The 23,272-nt window shown below is 34.1% G+C and overlaps 1 protein-coding gene across 4 annotated transcripts in view; it reads right to left on the bottom strand.

The window, feature by feature from the left end:
• The window catches only part of Tsp66E (Tetraspanin 66E), a 48,071-nt gene that overhangs the window by 12,581 nt on the left and 12,218 nt on the right, over positions 1-23,272 (bottom strand). For 3 of the 4 annotated variants that reach the window (XM_018460167.1, XM_018460168.1, XM_018460171.1), the window contains exons 2-3: positions 10,602-10,687; positions 8,413-8,511 (exon numbers count right to left, since the gene is read on the bottom strand). In XM_018460167.1, coding sequence (XP_018315669.1) covers positions 8,413-8,511; positions 10,602-10,661 — 159 coding nt within the window. In that variant the 5' untranslated portion in view covers positions 10,662-10,687. Of the gene's footprint in view, positions 1-8,412; positions 8,512-10,601; positions 10,688-13,718; positions 14,079-23,272 lie in introns of those variants that run through there. The other variant, XM_018460169.1, reaches the window with a different exon arrangement.

Below are 23,272 nucleotides of genomic sequence, written 5' to 3'. Positions count from 1 at the left end.
ATTTAAAATCTTTCAGAAGATTTCAATTGCCGATGCTCATGTGTAAAAAAAACCTAAAAAAAAACTCTTCTTTTTAATTTTATTACAATCGCTTTAAATAGCTGTCAGTGAACGTAGAAATCTACAGAACTCTTATCATGCTCTTCGAGAGGGTAAATCGTCGGCAATTCAAGGATTAACGCTAAAATAACACGAGGCCCTAATAAAGACACAACCTATCACAGGCACGCACACACGCATACGAAGAATCGTCGTACATCATCGAGCACGAGCTGTTGCTCTGAAATGACCCAATTTAGCGCATTTACAGTACACGGACGTATGTTGCGCGTGCGTCAGCGAGTTAATGCATTTTCTGGAGCTAACGGCGTATGTCCTAAATACCTGTTCGCCCTCATGCTCGTGGATACATCGAACGTGCCCGATGGAAAAAGGAGGACGGATATCTAAGCGAAAGCCAGGTCCTCTGAATTTTCTCTCTTTTACGAGAAAAATTTTCCTTTCTAATTTCAACCTCTCTCTCTCTCTCTCTCCCCCCTCCTCTTCCTCTCCGCTCGTATTTCGTACGTCATCAACGCGTGTCACCAACGCTTCTGACTAATACCGCTATGACTATTCACGCTGATTATTGTCCAAGGATGAGACTGTACCGCTATTTATCTGTTCTCCATCAATATCGCTTAAACAGGAAGGCAATTAACGAAATAAGCTGGAGGGTCGGAATACTCTCTGGCTGATGAAACTATTATCGAAATGTAAACGACATACTATATCTTTAACAATATGTGATAAGGGTATCCCAAGAGGTAGTTAATCGACTATGTCTGTCGCCAACTTTCGTTTCCATTTACAATCCATTTACAATCTTCTATATGTACATACATTCAGAAACATAGTGGTATAGCACTATACAGGGTGTCTGGTAAGTTTTGACAAAGCGCTCGTGTGTAGATAGAGCGGACTAAACTGAGTCGACAAGTCCTTTATCACTTTGCAATTTTCGCAATAGTTAACAAGATATTAATTATTAAAAATCGCCGAATATTAGTCATCAATAATTTTTTACTCAAATAATATCAACTTTACAGAAAAACAGCAAGAATTGTTTATTTTCTTCTTATAGAACTCTAAGAATTTTTTCAGAATTTTTTATCAACTTTTTAGTATTGCATTTCCTTATTAGCAACTATTTTCACCAACATGAGAAAATACGGTATTAAAAAATTCTGAAAAAATTCTCAGAATTTTATGAGAAGAAAATAAACAATTTTTGTCTCTTTTGCTGTTTTTCTGTAAAGTTGATAGTATTTGAGTAAAAAATTATTGAAAACCAATATTCGGCGATTTTCAGTAATTAATATCTTGTTAACTATTACGAAAATTGCAAAATGGTACAAGACTTTAAGCTCAGTTTAGTTCGTTCTATATACACATGAGCGCTTGTCAAAACTTACCGGACAGTCTGTATAAATAACAATTATGCAAGCTTTATATGTAGAGTTAATGTACTTAGTTGAATAAATTTATTGCATCTGTAAAAAAAAGAAGTTCCGACACAAAAATTATTGTGTTTAGTCGGTAAAACAGATGACTTATTTAGGATCGCCTTAAAGTTCTCACAAAGTTTCGCAGAAAATTTATCAATCGGATCCTTTGTGAGAACTTTAAGGCGATCCTAAATAAGTCATCTGTTTTACCGACTAAACACAATAATTTTTGTGTCGGAACTTCTTTTTTTTACAGATTTAAAAATCCTTTCCCAGAATTAAAGTATACGCATTAATAATATAATTAATACATGTCTGTGAGGTAGAAATTATATTGAGAAAAATGGAAAAAGTTTTTAAAATTGAAATCTATCATTTCTGAGTCCAATATATGGTATATGATGGCATCTAGAGCTATTAACGTCAAGATGTTTGCTTGATATAAAAGCTCTACTATCTCTACTTACGAAATTGTATTGTACGTAATAGTCTATAGATTAGTAGTTTATACGAACAAACAATGTCAGGTTCTTATTGCTAAACATTTGATTCGATACGAAATTGCGTTACAAAGGTATATGCATGCATATGTGTGCATGCGATATCGATGTAACAGTACGTAGTGATGTCAATGACATCACTACGTATTGTTACATCGTATGTGTGTAAAGTCCTATTGAGTCGATAAAACAAACGACTCTGAGATTAAGTCTAGTCTGCGTAAAAAATTCTCTTCAAAGATAGAAACGGTCAGGTATTTTACGCTTAATATCTCAAACAACAATAACCCACATAATTTGCAAATTGAATCATATTCACGAGAAGTTTCTAAGAGATGCTAGCTGGAGATATAACGGACACAAGTTATATCCGTTCGAGTGATTAGAGTGATTAGAAGAGACTTTCTAAGCGTCACCGAGCCTTTGCTAATAATACAACAGTCGAGCTAGGCAACAGTAATTTCTACATATACCTTATAGCACGAATCAATACTACAATTTTATTTTATCATCTTATTATATAAAATTCCAGATATGTCTTTATCATTTGGAAATCCCTTCGAGAAACTAGAAACGAGTTTATTTCAACATACAGCCCGACATTATTATTAACATAACGATATTTAGTGGCAACTAAATGAATCATAGTAATTCATATTACTTTGTATAACATTAAGGATAGAGAAAATGACCAAATTTTACGGTAATTTATTCGGTAAATTACGACAAATTAGTCAGTAATTTTTGGAGGCTGGTAAAATAGTAATTTTGAAAAAATTATAAAAATAAAATAATTTGATGTAAAAAAAAAAGCATTTAGCCTTTGGTTATTAAACGCTTTATTTAACTCATATTTTCATTTTGGTATTACATATATTGGTATATTATAATATATTGTATACCAATATGTAATATTAATGTGTAATATTATTTCTTTCAATTATTGTATGTATATTGAATATATGAGAATTAAAAGACTAGGCATAGTCTAAACTAAAGAAACTTCAAATAAGTTTTTTTTTTAATTAAGATTCTGAAAAAATCTAACAAGTACAGTAATCTTAAAATATTTTGTACATATTTTGATTTTTTATTTGTATTTTTATATTTTTTACTTTGTAATTAAACTTCTAAAACCTTAATTTATTTGCTTGCTATTTTAGCGAAACTGTTAAACTGTTAAATTTAAACTGTTAAAGATTTTATTAAAGTAAAAACAAAGACACAATTATAAATGAAAAATAAAATAATCTTTCTGTAATTGCACTACTGCCGGAATATCTAAACAGAAATACCAATAATTTTAAGTAATTCAGTAAAAGCTAGATTTTAAAATATAAAACAAGGAATTGTGTAAAAAAAATACTGGAATTTTTAATCTCCATCGCTTTCTTTATTTTTTGATCACTATATCAAATTTCTAGGGAACCATATATTGAAAACGGATTTTAGCATCGATTAGATTTTACGTTTAGATTTAGTGAACAATCCTATTGTTATTCTATCAGCGATTTATATTCTCAACGAGAATATTAGAAGAATATTGTTTTATATTATGCATTAATGTGAAAAACATAAATAAAACCCGTTTGCGTAAAACTATAAAAAAAACAACAAATTTTTTTAAATTATCAATAAATTACCATTTTACCGTAATTTTACCGTAAGTAATTATCAAATTGAATTTGACGGTAATCTCTAGTTAAGGATTTACATTTCTAGTTAAGGATTAATTTTAGTAACCATCTCCACGTTCATTTTCGACATATTTCATTTTATAACAGAAACCTAATCTTACGATACCTGAAGTTTTTTTTAGGCGAATGACTGTTCTAATTATAATGCTTGTCACTTGATCGCAGGAAAAGGTGCGTTGCCCTTTCGCTGCGCGAAACTCGTCAAACGAAAGCGGCACTTTTACTTTTCCGCGGCGTTCCGCTGTCTAACTCCGCCACCGGGGAGCACACAAACGGACGATGTAAATATAAAAAAAAGCTTTCAGGCGAGATTTCGTAATGTTCGAGACGCCGAACATTCAGCGAACGAGAGAATCGAAGCGGGGCTGCGTCGATTTCGCCGCATAAAATCATCCGAGGAGCTTCGGCCCCTTGCATGTACCTATAATATACGAGCGAGCCACGAATCCGATGGAGCACCCCGATCCTCCCACGCGTTGCGCTGTGACAACCAATCATCTCATCAGCGACCAAGTGCCGATAATTACGTTTCTCGTTCTCCTGCCTGTAACGTTACTATACCCACGTCGCGTATCACACATCGGCCCGTCGATTCTCGCTTTCTTTTTCGGCGAAAAAGTACCTACATTTGCATCTGTATATATACATAAAATAACTTGTATACATATATTAATATATAATTGATTTATATGTATACAGTGACTGCCAAAAGTTTCCGGCCAACATATAATTTTACGATAATTTTTGTCAAACTGTTTTTCAGTTTAAATTAGACGTCAATATTAAGTTTCAATCAAGTATTATAGGGGAAAGTGGAGGAACTGTGCGCAGCGGGTAATTGTGCGCATCCTGGTTTGGTACTTTTCCAATGGATGAAGACATCACTGTGCTGAAATTTTTACGCAGGAGGTTGTCCTCTTAAGATATAATTACAAAAGATACGACGTAAATACGTTGCTACACAGAAAAAAAATTTGCGGATTTTAAATAAATATTTACTCCAATAGTACTAGCGAAGCTCGAACTCCGACAAAATCATTAGATGTCGCTGTTTTTCCAGCGCATCGACATGTCTTTATATACTGCCACACAAATATCTCACGCAACCTATGCATTCAGTCACACGTTCGTGTCAATTTTCGTATAACAAATTTGTCGTGATAAAGCGTCTAAGTGTAATTCTAAGAACTCGACGTTATTTGTTGCAAACTATGTGTTTGTGAATTACTATTTTGTAATAAGTACAGGTTGCAAAACTTTCGTGTCAAGCAAATGTTGTCACGACTTGACAGCTTGAGACGCCATGTTACACTAAGAAATGGTAAAAAATATATCAATTTCGAAATTTTTGGTCGATTTCGGCATAAACTCCACCTTACAAAAAAGTATTAATGCGTATATTTTAATCCTGGAAAAGGATTTTCGAGAGAGAGAATCTGTGAAAGAGAAAAAAGTATTTGTTATACAAAAATTATATGATTTAGTCGATAATAAGGCGGCTTTAGGATCCCCTTAACTGCGGCCTTTAAGGTAAGTCACTCTTTTATGCCCCTTTTCTCTCTCTCTCTCTCTCTCTCTCTCTCTCTCTCTCTCTCGTGTAGTTTATAGAGTCAAGTACCTCGTTAAACCGTAGATTATCCGGTACCATTAAGCGGCTCGTAGTTAAAGAAAGCCTATAGTGTATGTATGTCATCACACGTGCTATAAGTAATTTCTCGTGAATTCTTTTAAAATAATACCTGTACGAACAAAGTGCCACTTACTTAAGAAAACTTACAATTAATTCTCCAAAGTGGTAAAACATTTTAAAAACTCTAACGAGTATATGTTCAGGATTTAAATAAATCATTTACACTAAATTATTTAATTAAAATTATAAAATTATCTATATATAAAACTAAAAAATATAAACCAGTAATTAAATCAAACAAAATCATCTAAAACATGTCATATCCCTCGCAGGCTATCTCCATTAAATCTTCTATCGTACGTTTGGCATCTTTCCAAAAGAAATGGATGTTTATCTTTAAGCTGATCTAGTTCCTACACACATTCCACTTATTAGATTTCAAAGCTTTGTCGGAGCTTTTGGAGGATTGAACGTTTATCTGGTAAATTTCAACGAATTTATACATTACCATTCATAAATTCCCGGACAGCTTTAAAAACAAAACAAAATATTTTTGCGTAATTTTTTTATTTTAGCGATAATTTTATTATTTTAAACCATAAAATAACAAAAGTATCTTTCATGGTATGTTTCCTAGAAAACTTACTTTTTTCATCAAAAAATCTCCATGGATGATAAAAAAACGGATAGAAAAAGTTCACAAAGAAAAATATTATTAAATACGCTTGAAAAATTAAATAACAGAACGTCCAAATACGTAAGGCTGTAATAAAAGTTAAAAGGGGATTTTTAATGAGAAAAAATTATAAGTTTTCTAAGCAATGCATTAATCTGTAACAGATATTTTTATTATTTTATAGTCAAAAAGACCAAATTATTGTAGTTATATTGCTAAAATAAAAAAAATTACAAAAGAATGTGTTTTATTTTATTTTTATGTGTCTGGCGGGAACCTCTTACGCGAACGTTAGTGTTAAAATGGAAATCCGAAAGAAGAATATGCGCGTTTACATTATCGATTCGACGACACGGTAACATATAATAGAAAAATCACGTACGTGCGATAGTGACACCGACGTATTCATGTGTTAGAAACAATGGTACGGTATAATACGCGTCACGCGTTTCTCGTTACAAATCTGCATTTCGCACGTGCTCGTACAATGCGAGGCATGTTAACGCAAACCGAATTAGATTTAATAACAACAATGTTAACAATTGAATTAATTTTTTAATATTAACGAAAAGATTCATCGACAGAACGGGGCATAAGGAGTCGAAAGTAAAAAGTATTTTTTATACGTTTTACCTACAAATTAAACGTATAAAAGAAAAGAGAGCTTTTCTACTGATATGATAAATATGATAATCGCACGAGAATCGATAACAAACTCAATTTGGTTCAAATCGAACTTCCTCGTTACACCTACCGCTAATTGCGTAACAAACGACTTACGACGTAATTAGCACGATTACGCAAGAGAAACTCACAGTATGAATAGCCGACTCTGTAAGGATACGAGCAAGTCATTTTTCTTCTAATGTATCTCTGACGAGGAGGGGATAGGACGTCTCTGCCATGAAATTCTTTCGACAATAAATCTCGAGAAATAGCAATAAAATCGGCAGCCTATGCAGATAGAATTGATAAAAAGCGCAATTAATTATGCTTTAATATAGAAAACGATATCACACAAATTTAAAAACATTTCAATTGAAACGTTATAAAAAATTATTTCAAATGGGACTAGAGAGTTGCCATTTGTCCTCCTTCCCCGGATGCCATCCTCTTTTTAGGGTGTTCAAAATAATTATGAGCATAATTATGCGCTACCCTGCGCGGCAGTATTATTATTCCAAATCTACAATACATGTGGTTTCAATTAATATTAATACGCAATTTTTTTACTGATGTGCAATTGCAAAGTAAACTAGAACTTACAAGCCAATAATCCCGGACATTTCGCTTGCAAGCCCGGATATGCGAGATTAAAATAGGTCAGAACAGTCATTTGATTAGATATTTCATAACTAATTATTTTATTGGCATTTACATACAATTAGATCAAAGAACACTTTGGCTTGAAAAAAAAATAAATACAAAATGTTTTTATTTAAAATAAAAAGTTTTATTATAGATTTTTAGAATTGTTCCTACGTGTGTTTTTAGTGGTATTTTTAAAATATCAATAAAATAATTAAATACATAAATATAAAATGTATTAAAGAATTCACATTAATGAAAAATAGTTTACATTATAGGTTTTTACTTTGCAATTGCACATCAGTAAAAAAATTGCGTATTAATATTAATTGAAACCACATGTATTGTAGATTTGGAATAATAATACTGCCGCGCAGGGTAGCGCATAATTATGTTCATAATTATTTTGAACACCCTAAAAAGAGGTGTTTGAAAATGTTGATATGGTAACCCTAAATGAAATTTAATATGGGATCAAGCTGAGACTCCGACGGATCCAATAAGAGTCAATCGCGTTCACGCGAAGACAACATTTCATCGAAGAACTGTCAATACGTCAAGAGAGAGATGTCGAGTTAAATAATAAATATCTCCAGCTTAAAATTTGTCAGAATTCGGTGATGAAAATCGTCGCACATTTAACAAAGCAGTGGGAAATGCTCGTGGATTGCTGCAACAGGATTTTAGCACAGCGGAACTCGTTTGCAAACCGGTATTTTCGCGAGGAATTGTCCAGCTCGTTTAAAGTATCGAAAGTACTTATCCTGCTTTTGTTCAAACTCGCGAAGGTAAGAATTAAGATTGATTTGAAAGTTAAATTTATCAAACTTCGCTGCACGTCGTGCACGGCATGGATACGCCGTTCTCTGCAACGTTCGTACAGTGTTCGTTTCATTGGATATTTGGTACTCGGCCAATTCGCCACTTGTACACCACGATCACGCGAGCAAGTGGCCGCGCGCAATGTCAATTAATGACTTCCTCGAAAAACAAGGTAGAAGAAATGTCTGGGGACAAGTGCGTGCAATCTGGATCCCCTTCCCTCCCTTTCCAGCAACGTCGCTATAATGCAGATCTACGTCTGAAATAATTAATTAATCTATTTTCATCTTACCAGCAAGTCGGATTGATCGAGTTTCGCGATGAGATTGGTGAACGAGGTTCTGTCAGCGAAAAGCCAGATACCGACAGTCAATGCTGCTCCTCCGGCGATCTGTAAAAACACGAGGTTTTAATGTGTAGGTTTCCGTTCTGCTTCGTGGACCTCAAGGCTACCAAAGAAGACAGAGAGGTCTTAACGCTCATGCTTCGATGGCGAGGCAGGCAGGCGATTCCTGCCTGCGATTTTTGCAAAAACAAATTTCACTTCGTATGTCGTCTTTCCTACAAGTTTTGTGTTCGATCAGCCTTCTTTAAAATTGCTCTTGGAGCAATCCCCTACACGGAAAGAACACGATTTTGTTGAAATATTGAAAAAATTAGTAGTTAGATACAGATCTGAAAATAATTTTGTTGGATCATTAAAATAATTATGTACGATGCATAGGCGTATCCAGGGAGGAATTGAGAAGTTCAACTCCCTCTCCTTTCCGAAATTTATGATTAAAAATTATGTGTGACAAAACCTAATATTTTTCCCATTCAAAATCTGGAACGAGAGAGACATTCTAAGCTTTAAAATAATTAAAAAAATAATTTAATGCAAAAAATTACTATTTACATGATAACAGAATTGATAATCTCCTTTCTACAAAGAAATCCTTGATACGCGGAATAAAACGTTCAAGCTGGTTGCTAGAATATCAAAACTTTTTACAACATTGCTTATCATATTTGAATTTTCTATACATAATTATTTTGATGGTTTAACACAATTATTTTCAGCTCTGTGTCTGCCCAAATTTTTATATACTTGAGCAAAATCGTACACACTTTACAGAAGAGAGAAATGTGAGTTTTCTATAAGTATAAACTAAAATAGGTCAATTCTCTCTTGCGTACCCGTCACTTGTGTTCGATAGATTGAATTTATGAAATGTATCGAGTAGTTCTCTTTCTGATTCAAGGATTACACATAGAGATGTAAAATTACGGTAAAATGGTAATTTATTGGTAATTTTGGTAAAATTTGTTGTTTCTTATAGTTTTATACACAAATAGACTGTATTTTCGTACTTATGTATTGTATAAAATTATACAATCATTCAATATTCCTAATAGGAATCGCTGATGGAATAACAGGGCTATTGACTAAATCTAAACGTACCCTATTGAAAAAAATTACGTCACAAAGTTACATAACGAAATCATGCAATTAAAACATGTAAATCACGCAATGGATTGTTCCAAATCAGTACGTGATTTTTTAAAATCACGTAATTTGAAAAGTTACACTACGATATATTTTTTCTTCTATTTCTATCATTTAATTTTATAAGGTATTGAAAATATAGTTTAAGACTATTGTACCTGTTACACTTTTTGTTTTCAAAATTTTAATAATTTATTTAAAGTTTCTCTAGTTACTACGTACCTATATAGTTTCTTAATTATTATATCAATAAGTAGTATCAAAATAAAAAATTTAAATTAAATAAAGTGTTTTAAACTTTTTAACTTAATGACTAAATGTACTCTTATATCAAATTACTTTATTTTTATAATTTTTTTAAATTACCATTTTATCAACCTTCATAAATTACTGACTAATTTACGGTAAATTACCGAGTAAATTATCATAAAATTTGGTCATTTTCATCTCTAATTACACACTACGTAAATCTTGATATCGACTGTCACAAGACGCTTTGAGAAATAAACATCATACGGATTGAACATTACATTATATCTTCGCTTGCTGAAGATAACTAAAGAAGCTTTCGACACATTTCGTCAATCTGTATTATAGAGCACAACGGTGCCTTGCAAAACGATCTTATTCTAGCGTTCATTCCTGTGATATATTAGTAATACATTTGAAAAAATCAAAAGTTCTAACGGTATGAATCGAGAGATTATTTTATGAGAGAAGATTTCGTGTAATTCAACTATACACTTCACCGAGAAAGTTTGCGAATTTCTTTGACGGATTAATCCTTCTTAACTCTTTGATACTACGCGTATAATTGGCTAAATTAAACGCATATAAAATGAGTGAGAAATGTTTCGATAATTTCAAAGTGAAGATTTGCGAGGAAATAAACGAATTGTTGCTAATTGCAATACTGCTGAATTACGATTAGGTTCGCAAACATAGGGAATGTAGGTTTCGATTCCTAAATTAGTGAAAACTTGTATACTTACAAAGAAAATAAAGTTGAAGAAGCAGAGAAAGTACTTGGCGCACTGCGACATGCAACTCATTTTCGGTAATTATTTCTCAACTGCACCTGCAACAAATCATCACGTTCATTGATTATAGGTACATATAGGATTTAAGATTTTTTAGAAGCTAAATTTTAAAGAATTCAAAACGTCAAATGTGTAAATTTTCTATTCTTTTTTTAACTTGAAGTAATTTTCTTTTATTTCGAAGAGAAATTATAAATTATAGATAAAGATATAAATAGAAAAAATATCTTAAAAATACCTTGAATATCTTTATTATAATTATAAATTATATATAAAAATATTTTTAATGTAACAAATCAACTAAATAACGATTTCTCTCGACATTTCAAGTAGAGAAAAAAAAACTTCAAATTGATTCAATGAACACATTTATGAAATAAGTGACTTGCAAATTCAAAACGCCTTATAAACACAATTTAATTAAAAATTCATGGCAACTAATAAAACATTTTTATATTAACACCATAGTTTTGAAGTATAACGAAGAAGGGAAAGAAAAATGATAAAAGTAAAAAAAAGTAAAGGATCTGCGAATTGCAACTAGAGCTCGCGCTATTAAAGCGCGATTAATAACGAGGTGCGAAAAGAGTGCATTAAGTCTACGAGTACATTGTCGCACTCGCACTCCAAGTGTACTTCGATACGAAACTGATTTTGTGACAGATAAACGGCTAACGCCTGGTTAATTAATGTAGGCGAGCGTGCAAACGTGAGCGTGTCGTCGCGTGGCGTGGGCGGAAAACGAAGCGAAGAGAATTGTCCGAATTAGAACAGGGAGCCTGTTGCCAATCGTTCTCGAGGATGTTATTTTTTCCGTAGACATTGGCACGTAAATTAAAACAATTCCGGCAATCTGGAAACGTCCTTGACTGTTTTACAGTCATAATGAACGTGACTCCGTCGCAGGTCAAAGTGCTCCCCGAGATCCCACGGCTCTCTTCGTACCTTGTGAGGATCGTAATCGCAGGCAATAAAGGTATCACTTTATCGTGCACGTTATTTCAACAATATGTCGGAAATTGAAACAACAAACGATGAAATTTTAAGGATTCTATCTTCTCCAAGAACACAAACTATTTTCTTATGTAATTTTGTGTTTTTAAAGCGGAGAATTTATGTGATAATTCAGTACCTTGTGTTAGGATCTGTCCAATCTTTTCAGTTTCGATTATTTTTAGCATATAGTATAATAAATTCATCTATTTAGTAAAGATTTAATAATCTCGGTAATAAGTTAAATCACAATGACGCAGTGAAATAGGCATAAATTACTATAGGTATTAGTTGTATTTAGAAGTGAAATCGGCTCTTTTAAAAGTTGGAAGAGTTATGCTGGTAAATAAATTAAAAAAAAAAAAATAAGCAGGTTACACATTTTTGGACCCCTCTGGTTGATTATCACTGTTTAAGTCGCAACAAAGATTTTTAATTTCACGAAAAGCAAGAAAAAAAACATAAAAATTCAAAAAAGACCCTATCGCAAATAATTACTAAAGTTTGTATAGCTATTACTTTCATAATTGTTTTTTTTTCTCTAAAATTCTAAACGCAACGATATAATGTTATTACGCCGCTGTATTGAAAGAAATTCTTTTCTGTGTTTCCAAATCTTAAATCTACTCGAGAGAGAGTCAGCTTTGTTTCGGTATTCACTACATGGACTTGGTTAGAGGGCGCGTGAGTGTACGTATGCGTGTAGCGTGTGCTGTGCGACTTTTATGCGATTAGCGAATAATATTAGTAAGTAAAGTAGATAGAAATAGTAGGAGAATAAAGTGTGGAGATAGGAGAAGCGGAGCAAATGAAGGCGAAGCAGAGAATAGGGTAATGCATAGGATAATTTTGCACACCTAGATATTTGATAATGAGGGAATTAGCGATGGACAAAATGAGGGTGGGATGGGGTATAAGAGCGAGAAGATACGAAGAAAAGATAAAGAAAGGGTTAACAGGAAGATTAGTAGGAGAATGCTGGGAGGAAAAAGAGGGATATCGATGGGAAGATAGATACGGGAGAGAGAAAGATGTTATAATAGGAACGGGTGAGGAATAGAAGTCCCGGAAGTAATGGAGAATGGATCGGTTAGTTTGGAGAAAGAGTTAATTAATAGGGAAAGGGATGTGCAGATTCAATGGGAGAATAGATTGGAAAAGACCCGGTATAATGAGAAATATAAAGAGATTAGAGATAAGGAAAGAGGAACGATTTATTTGAAAGAAGAAAGATTGGAATTAATAAGGAAAGGAGATGAGGTAAGGACGTTAGCGAGGCTGAAGTGTGGAAATATGGAGAAGGCAAACAAATATTGGTTAGCAGGAGACGAAGATAAAACGAAGTGTGTATTCTGTGGAAAAGGTAGAGATAATATAGTACACTATGTAGAGGAATGCGAAGAAGTGAGTGGGAGATTTAAGGAATTAGGGGAAGCGAAAGAAAAAGTTATAGATAGGTTATGGGGGAGGAATTGGACGATTGTAAGGATAAGATAATAAAGAAATTATGGAAAGATAAAGAAATAATACCGAGAAGGAAAAGGGAAGAGAGAGATAGGGAGTATTAGGATAGGGATAAATATTGCGTAGGATAAGAAAGGCTGTGAAAGGCTGTGAAAGGCTGTGAAAAGATACGGCTGTGAAATAGGATATAGGCTATAGAAAATAGATAATAAAATAAGTAGTGCAAGAACATAGATAAGAACATAAGATAATATAAGACTAACTTAGATAGGTGTAAGGTGATGTAAATATGTAACAATCGCAAAGTGGCAATGAATAAGGATAGAGATAGAAAGTAAAAATAAATAGTTAAATAAATTAAATAATAAAAATAGTTAAATAAGAGCGCGTATGAAGTATGGAAGGATGAAGGAGGTAAGAATCTATTGTAAACCAAGTCCTCTTCTTGGCTATGTAATGCTGAAGAGTAATAAATTCTATATATATATATATATATATATATATATATTTTATGATTTCACAAACGCATTGCGATCATCGCCGTTATTTCTACCATTGCGTTCTTCTTACTCTATCCGCGATATTCTGCCCTTTTTATTATCAAGATCTTACCACGCTCCGACACTTGTGTAATATCCCTTCTCCCTGTCTTATATCACTGCAAATTTACTCTCACGATGAAACGAATAGGACGAGTAAACGTCTTCATTTCGCGTCTGATAAGTATTAATCATCGACAGCCACTTATGACTCTACTTCGGGTTCGGTTGTCCGCGAGTTGAGCGAAGATCAGTAACGCGGAACCACGGGAGAGGCTTGATCAAGCAATCCGATATCGAATATCCAGAGCACGGTTCTCATTACTCTCTATGTTATGAGAGTTCGGTTTATCTTCCCCCTGTCCGTCGCGCGCGTCTCGTGTTTCCTCGACGCAGCAGCGGTATCGACTGCGAGCTACTGCTGCTGCTGCTGCTGTTGCCACCGCCACCGCCGCCACCGCCGCTGCTGCTGCTGCTGGTCCAGCGGGAGGATCCCGCGTAGTTTCCTCGACCTCACAATCCTCGACGCGACGAACATGGTACATACATTCGGGGGAAGTCACGGTGAGTCGCGGAGCCAAAAGAGAGACAAGAAGAGAGAGAGAGAGAGAGAGAGAGAGAGAGAGAGAGAGAGAGAGAGGAGAGACGTACGTGTGATCTTAGAGAACCAAAGGAGAATCGAGAACGCGCGATTCGGCGCGCGGCTCATCGGGGCGCAGCTCCCATTCCTGGAAATCGATGACTACCAGGGACGAACGCATCCCTACGGCGCGTCCTGACGCAGGAACAAGTCAACGACACGCGGGAAAATTGGATCAACCGATAGCGCGAGATGCCAGGGTTCCAGGTCAGTGGGTCACCGCCGCTGCGCTGCGCTGCGCGAGATCGAGCCCGAATCGTGCAGAAGCTCTTTCTCCCTACGTTGCAATCGTAAAAACTTGCCTTTACGTCGACCTCACTAACATAAGCGCCAACTATCTCCCTTTGCTCCCGGCGTCGTTTTTCTCGCGCCCCCCCCCCCCGGCGATCTCAATATTTGTGAAGCTAGAGATCACATAAGTTTCTCCCTGCACGTCGAAATAAATTAGATTTTTCGTACGAGAACGCGTTCGCGACATGCGCCAAAATATGCTCGTTTCCTGATTGTCCTTCAATAACAATTCGATTTAGTACGCGTGTCCTAGATGTCCAGTGAAATGAACATTATCTGTAATATTTATTTCACGAATCGATCAAGGGGCTTACAGCTGTTTATTAATTTACCACAGAGAGAGAGAGAGAGAGAGTTCTCGACACATTTCATAAATCTATTCTGACGAATACAAATTACGATATTATAAGCACGAATTAAGCTACCAATTTATTTCAATGCACACGAAAGAAAAATAGATACATATATATATATATGTATTTAGCTAAAATTTTTAAAAATAAATACTCGTTATGAGTCGAAGCTAGGTGTTGAATGCAGATAATATTTAATAAATCGTATAATTCAAATACAGAAATCGAACAAACGTGGGTTATTCAACTTAGGTTATTATTCAACTTTGGGTTATTCTCTCAATGTTAAGAAACAATAAAATATACACCCAAACTAACAGAAAATATCGCAATAAGAATAGTTATTAAAATCTTGAATATTAATACACGGTAAAAGTTGCACAAATTCGTCAAAAATTAATTCAAAGTCTGTGGAGATAAAAAACGTTACTTCTCTCTTCTAATAATAAATCGTTATAACAATAAACTGCAGAGTTTCCAATTTCTTCTCAAATAACAGACAGTATTACAATATGAAGAACGGCCAATTGCAATAGCATGACTAAATGCTTCTATCACAATCATCTTGTCGTATCAACTTTCAAAAGTGAATACATCCCGCACAACACCTTTCATCGCAAATACATATTAAATACTTAAATTAAGTATCTATATTGCATGTACATTGCGTTTCATTTCATATCAAATATAATGTACGTATTAAATACGTAATTAACACAATGGATATGAAATATCCAAGTCGTACTTAATACGTATGTAGCAGATATAATATGCATATTCAAGTCGAAATACGTATATAATACGTATGTAATATGTAGCAGGTATATTGTGCATATCCAAGTCGAAATACGTATATGATACGTATGTAATAAGTAGAAGGTATATTGTGCATATTTAAATGTATGGATATGTATCAAACACGTAGTTGATACATATATGACAGAATGCAGAATGTAATAATACGTGGCCATAAGATGGCGTGCCGTAGTAGCATCACATAACATTAAAAAAATTATAAACGGATAGTTTTGAGCAAGTGTCTGTGTGCGTGCTTATTATAATCGACTGTATCTATAAGAATAACAAATTTAACAATATTAAAGTATCATATTAGACCGCGATGTGAACAACAATCAAGAAATAGAGGCTTATTTCAAGCTTGAATTTTTAGTGGTGATCGAAACAATTCGTGTGAAACAAATTTAGGTTGAATAGTAAAAAATAATTTAAATTAAATATAATAGAGTATATATATAAAAATGGCGAAAAAAAAATGTTAACAAAAAAAGTACAGAAAAACTACATAGATTGAGACAAGATTTTAGAAGTCCTTAATTTTTCCTAGATATTTGTAGTAGGATGTAGAGTGAGGTTTGTTTGTCTTAGAAATTCTTAGTTTTTCGTAAATATTCATAGCGGGACATACAATGTCGTGATTAATTTCACTTTTTGAATCTTAAAATATTTTAGAGCCAAAGTATCAATCAAGAGTTGGCATTAAAATTTTTTTAAATTCAAAAATAGAATTATCCACTTTGGCCTTACATGTAAATGGCTTACATAATACATGTACGTCGTTTTTTGTAACGACGTATTTGGTATTTTGTGACTATAATTGCATGATAAAATAATTACAATTAGGAATTCCATTTTCATAGTTATTATTGTTATAATGTTATAGTAATAATAATTATATTTATAGTCCTATAAAAAAATATGTAGTTGGCACTGAAGATGACTATAAATTATACATATTTAAATTATAGTAATTACAATCATTGTTTTTTCTAGGTGCATCTACTGGGATGATTTTTACATCCTAATCCCTGTATTCTCTAACTCGTTATGCAGTCGTTATGTGTTGATAATGATAGTTGCGGAGTTTTTTTTACTATATAAACATCTGCGCAACTGTCATTATGAACACATAACGATTGCATAACGAGTTACAGAATTCCGCTGCTGTCCCTGTATTCTGTAACTCGTTATGCAATCGTTATACATGTGTGTTCATAATGACAGTTGCGCAGATATTTTACATAGTAAAAAAGCTGCGCGATTGTCGTTATGAACACATTACGACTGCATAACGAGTTACTGAATACAGGGGCTGATGGCTTTCAACGATTTTCATGTCCTGTCAGCTTTTTCGATAGAACAACTGAAGGTGCGAGACGACAAATCCGGAACTCATCTTGTAATAGCCGCTACGCACAGCAGACACGCAACGCGACGCACCGCGAATACCGCACGTGTTTAACATCTCGCAAACTACGTCACGGAGATATCTCAAGGCGAACCTATCCCGTCCGCGTGCATGCTAATGCGACCGTCATTAATGGCGTTGCGGGTACATTATAATTGCAATTATATTATCGCGTGCACAAGCACGTCCCGACGAGCATTGGAAAAACTCAGCGCGTTTCATTACATATGTACATTCCCCGAGCAAAAACGGCCTTGTCTCTCCGAGAACGTGCTCGCTCTAAACACCGTGTGTTCCTGTAAATCAGCACGATGGTATGGAATGCAACGACGAATCTATAAGTCTAGAGTCCCTATTAAAACTCTAAACACCGTATATGTCTGACTTTTGATTGGCTTCGCTATGTTTGGGTTGAAACCAGAAGTTTTCCAGATTATGATAATGTGAAAGTGATCAGCAGAATAACAATAAGCATATTTGCCAAGTTGTATAGTTTATAAAGTTTACGAAGGGTGTTAAAAGAGAAGTTTGTGTTTCATAGGGATTAACATCTTTTAAAAATGCATAGAAAATGCATAATGAAATTTGTGCCAATGAATACAATTTTTTGACGTACCTATGTGTAGATTACGTTAATCTAGTTTCTGTAATCTAGACTGTAGTATTGACATGCCTAAATGTATAGTCGAAGTTTGCGGAAATTTATCTACACAAGGATTTAAAATGTGTAATTTTCCCAAAGAAAACGAAATACGGACTGTGTGGATAAATAATATAGGTCCGAAAACTAGCAGCCTAAGAAAAATAAATAAATATTTAGTTTGTATCTGTTTTAATAGTATTTGAATATTCCGTGCCTTATGGCTGTAAACTTTTGATTCGAATCCATACATGGCCACTGACCGACAACGATGTTCAGACTCTTGTAAGAATAAGAACTCTATCGAGAACTCCGCAACGGAGTTCGCTTCTCGATGGATTATCCTAGGCTCGCGAGTCCTCACGAGAAGAAAGTGAATCTCGCGGTGAGTGAAAGTTCCATGGAAATAAATCATCCGCGGTGAACGATAAGATCGATTTTCATTGTCAATCTCATATTAACATGAAGTGAGGTTTACACAATTTTTTCACTAGCAACTAACGTGCTAGTCTGCGCTAGAAAAGTAATTAAGAAATATGATTCTACATTAAGAGAAAAGTTTTTAATAACTATAATTACATGGTATACCTCAATTAATTTATGATATCATATTATATTATGCTATCATAATATGGTTATCACTATTACAATGTTAGTAATAAAAATTATATTTATGTTTAGTTCTATCGAGAAATACATATATATATTTAGTTATTTTCAGTGTCAACTATACATTATAATAAAGTATTTTTCTAATCAATACTACGAGTTACGATACTTGAAAGTTGCACGCGCGCACTCACACACGATGTATAAATATACGATCGGCAACCTCTATGCGATACATCTAAGGTAACGATATAATGCCAATGGTACTGGTATAACTATAACTTTCAAGCCTTGTAATTTGTTAAGTACTAATTAGAAAAATACTTTATTATAGTATTTTGAAAACGTGTCGACTTCAACTACAAGAATATGTAACACAAAAAATAGGAGTTTCCATTTGAGATTTTTATGTTAACTTTGACAGGGCTTTTCAAAGTCATCCAAAATTCAAATAAATGTCACCGTTTAATTTCTTTCAGCCCTACAGCTTTAAACATTTTTTCCAGAAACGCTTATTTTTCAAGATATTTGAAGCGTCCGGGACTTTTGTACACCCTGTATATATTTATTGAACCGTATATAATTATTGTTACTAATATTATAACTATAAATATGGTAAATTACCATGTAATTATAGTCGCAAGAACTTTTCTCTTTTCTACAGTATAAATCTGTAAATGATTTGTATAATAGAAAAGGGCTAAGAGTAACATCAAGTTCTTAATTGCTACTATTTAATCGTACTATTTAATCGTCCTTACACTAAAAACAAACCTGTTGCTCTTAGCCCTTTTCTATTATACAAATTTGATTTTACTCAATTGAGCGTCGTTTTTTTAATATTATTAGTATAAATAATATTTGAAAAAAATAATAGCCAAAAAACATAATTTATATACAACTGGAAAATTTGTGTCAAACTTAACAAATTTTACGTGTCTCAAACCATTCAAATTTTTGTTATTAATTCAACTTACTACTTAATTTTTTATGGTCGACGAATTAAGTCCGAATGAATCGACCTCATAAATATTCTCTCGCGCTCCTTCTTGCTTAAGCATCACTATGTATATGTATATCGCAGCCTGATCCTTAACGATCCGCAGTTTTCGTTTTGGAGTGGAGGCACATCTTAAGGAACGCTTCATCCATTCGGTTTTCTCGTTTTTCTCGTCATTAATGTGTTCACCGTTCGGGTTCTCTCGTGAAAAAGCGATTTCTCGCTGATAATCTTCTGAGATCCTTGAAACAAGCACACCGGGCCGTCCCCGGTCTTCAACCGAGCAACGGTACATGTCGCGTGACGCGCGTATGCGCGTTCATTCATGTATTTCCGAGCCTCGAAAAGTCTCTCTCGACGAGATTGCCGCCTAACGCGCACTTTCACCAACGACGAGCGCAACCACTCGCCACGGCCTTTGGAATTGATAAAAATCACGCGACTGCCCGATTGCAAGCATAATTTACGGATTTACGCAAGCGTCGAGATAACCGAATATGGATTGAATAAGATTGGCGTATGCGTATATACGTATTTAAATTAATAACACGCGATTTAATTAATAATCGCGCGAAGGAACGAGAAAGTGAAAATTTCACATTCTTCAGTCGGGGAAAGAGCCAGGTCATATGATGGAATCATCTAATTCATGTTGTATCTCACTTTCATATTCTATTATGCGATAAAAAAAAACTTTATAAAAAAGAACAGTAAAGGCTGTACGAGTATTTTTTGTAGAAATAGATATCCGATGTATATCTTGTTAAGCGTTTCGAACAGCGATAAATGATTCCAGCTATTAGATTGCATTTTATCAGTCGCAGTCCTTGGAACGTGCTCCGAAAGGAAAATTGATCGGGCTGTCAATCGCGATAATGATGTTGAAGCAAAAAAAGGTATTTATAAGGTCGATTCAATCGTCTTCAATTTCGAATTTAATCGCGGATGTAAAGGCTTAAAGACGGCGCTCCCTTCGTACAAGAGGAAAAGCGGGTTCGACCGGAAAATTCTCACGAATATTACGATATTCGCAAGGGTGTGTGGGTGGAGAGTAAAGGAGTTATTGTTACAACGCTGTCGCTCTCACGATACAATGACGGCGAATCATCGTAACGTGTAATCAACACACGTACGTTGGGCGAGTTCAAGACGGCAAAGCGGCTAGGCGTGCTTACCGAGCGATTGAATATGATTGGTTGGATCTATAAGTAACAACCAATTATGTTCATTTGCTTGGCGAGCAGGTTAGCCGCTTTGTCAACTTGAACGCGCCCAATGTCACGCTGCGCTACGTTGCCTACGAGATTGCCTACAAATGGCTTCATATTGTAACGTATACCTTCGTAAATCAAGTATATATATAAACCCTTTGTTTCTAAGGTTCATGACTCCGGTACTATATTTGTCTGTTTGTACGAATGCAGATTAACCCTTTAATCTCGATTTAGCTTACTTCTATGTTTTTTTAATTTCAAGAATTTCAAAAATATAACGTAGAGTAAATTAAATCGAGATTAAAGTTGATCTACATTGATAGATATTGATATTGAATTACAATATTAGAAACAGAAAATCATAAAAATTTTTTGTATTTGTGACTATAATTACACGTTATCATAATTATAGTTATTATATATATTTTGGCTGCGTTCCGATATTCGCTGCCAGTAGCGAAAATCTATAATATACATTATGGAGATTTTCAATACTGGCAGTGAATATTGGAACGCCAAAATATGTATAATTATAGTTATTATTACTAATATTACTATAGTAGTCATAATCATAATTATAGTAATATGTAATTATGGTTACAAATACCAAACAGTTTTTCTCTTGCACGATACGTAAAAAGGCCATTGCATGATGTTCGTAGAATATCATTTCGATTCTTCCTCACGAAGAACAACTAGCCTAAAAATGTTTTTTTCAAAAATGTTTTTTCGATAACGGTCATTTTCTAAGAACAAAAAAATAAAATTTTATATTCAGATTAAAAATTCCTGGTTAAAAGTCCAAATTAAAAGTTCCATATACAAATTAAAGATAAAACAATAGTTTTCTAGTGCGTGACATTGCACAGTTTCCCGATGGTCGATCCCATTATGCGTAACGCAATATATAGATATATGTATTATGCAACAAGAGTTCTAAAAATTCAAAAAATTATCAGTCGGTTTTTATCCGCTCGTAAATCATACGTTCCGTTATAGAGCCGAAATTTCCTGTGTCACATTTAAATTTTTAATTTTCATTCTACGTGCTCCGTCGCGTGTCCTATGGAAGATAAGTATCAGTCAACGTAGTGGAAAATATCTCCGTTTGTGTCATTAGCCGCAACTGTATCTCTCATCCCTCTTTCATATGTTCACAATTTTGTTATAAAATCGATTGTCTTTCGTGGTGCTTCGTATATAATTTCCGATCCGGATGGGTAAAGCTTGTCGGGGTGAAAAAGGGCTGTACGATCGAACGAACGAATGAGACACTTAGCCGCTTCGACTAGCCGTTATAATAGCTTCCTGATTATTCCACGAGGCGCTCGGTTGATTTCCATCGTGCGCGAGCTGTGGTGCGAATTGCCTCACGGACTGATTAAACTGCTCGATCGCAGTGACATTTTCGCTTGGAAATAAAAGGCCGGAATAATGTATCGTTTAGAAAATTGTACAATCGGAACATCTTGGACTACAAGGAAAGAATAAACTTTTAACGTACATTCGGTTAGTCTACCTATCCCTATTATAGTCTACTGTATCTCTAGTTTCTCCTAAATATAAAGTGATAAATATACAAGTTTTATATGTAGAATTTATATACACATACATGGTTGAAGAAACTATATATTTCGCAATAACTATAAAACGAGTATAAAATGTTTTATTCGACTATATATAATAAACTATTTTGTATATGTGAATTAATTCTACATATAAATTTATTCTACATATAAATTTATTTATTTATTCATATAAATTTATTCTACATATAAATTTTTCAATAAAAATTGAATGGTTTTAAGAGTACTTTATAATAACGATTTAAACAATTTTTTTATTTCAAAGTTTCCTTTTCACTTTTTCGCTGAAAAACAGCGGCAACAATTGTAAAGGTAACGACTATACAAGTTAACTGTTTAAATCGTTATTATAAAGTACTCTTAAAACCATTCAATTTTTATTGAAAAATTTTTTCCATCTCTTACATAGTTTCAATGCTACTTGCTTCAAAAGGAACTAATACCACACATGATAACCAAATGTGTATTTTACCATTTAAAAGTGCGTATGGACATGTACAAAAGAAAATGAGCCCTATTTGGGTCTAGACTACAACATATTAAAAACTCATTAAAATCGGAGGCGGACACTTCCCTATGTTTCGTTGTATGTAGTATAGGTAAGTATGAACTAAGAATACACGAAGTAACAGAATCGAGTTGGTAAGTAATTTTCATTATACGACCATTATAAACCCGATGAAGAAACAATAAAAAACCAATAAAATACATAATATATACACTACGGATATAACGTACCGTTTAGAATTCACGAATTAAGTGGCGATCTGATCGAAAACTGTCCCCTTCGTTTATTCCGCGCCATATGCACATGTACGTTAATTGTTATTTTATTCTCACAGAATAACACGCAAAACTTTACGGAACATCTCCGGTCGTAATTTCGTCGCGTTCACTGAGGATAATTATCGTCCGGTACAGATTGGATTGCTCATGCTTTCTCTCTCGCTGGCGAGCACTCCCGCAATTTTACTTCCCGTTCTCCCATGACGCAGCGTGGCAGGGCGTCGCGCACGAAAGCTCCTTCGGAGATCAGAACGATCAGATATAGTATGAATGCAGCGTCAACGGAGCAGATGCATCCCGCG

This window comes from Mycetomoellerius zeteki, unplaced genomic scaffold, assembly GCF_001594055.1.
Source record: "Mycetomoellerius zeteki isolate Tzet28-1 unplaced genomic scaffold, Tzet1.0 scaffold92, whole genome shotgun sequence".
Taxonomy (NCBI): domain Eukaryota; kingdom Metazoa; phylum Arthropoda; class Insecta; order Hymenoptera; family Formicidae; genus Mycetomoellerius; species Mycetomoellerius zeteki.
Note: the sequence above shows the minus strand (reverse complement) of the source record. Positions and strands in the feature narration are given on the sequence as shown.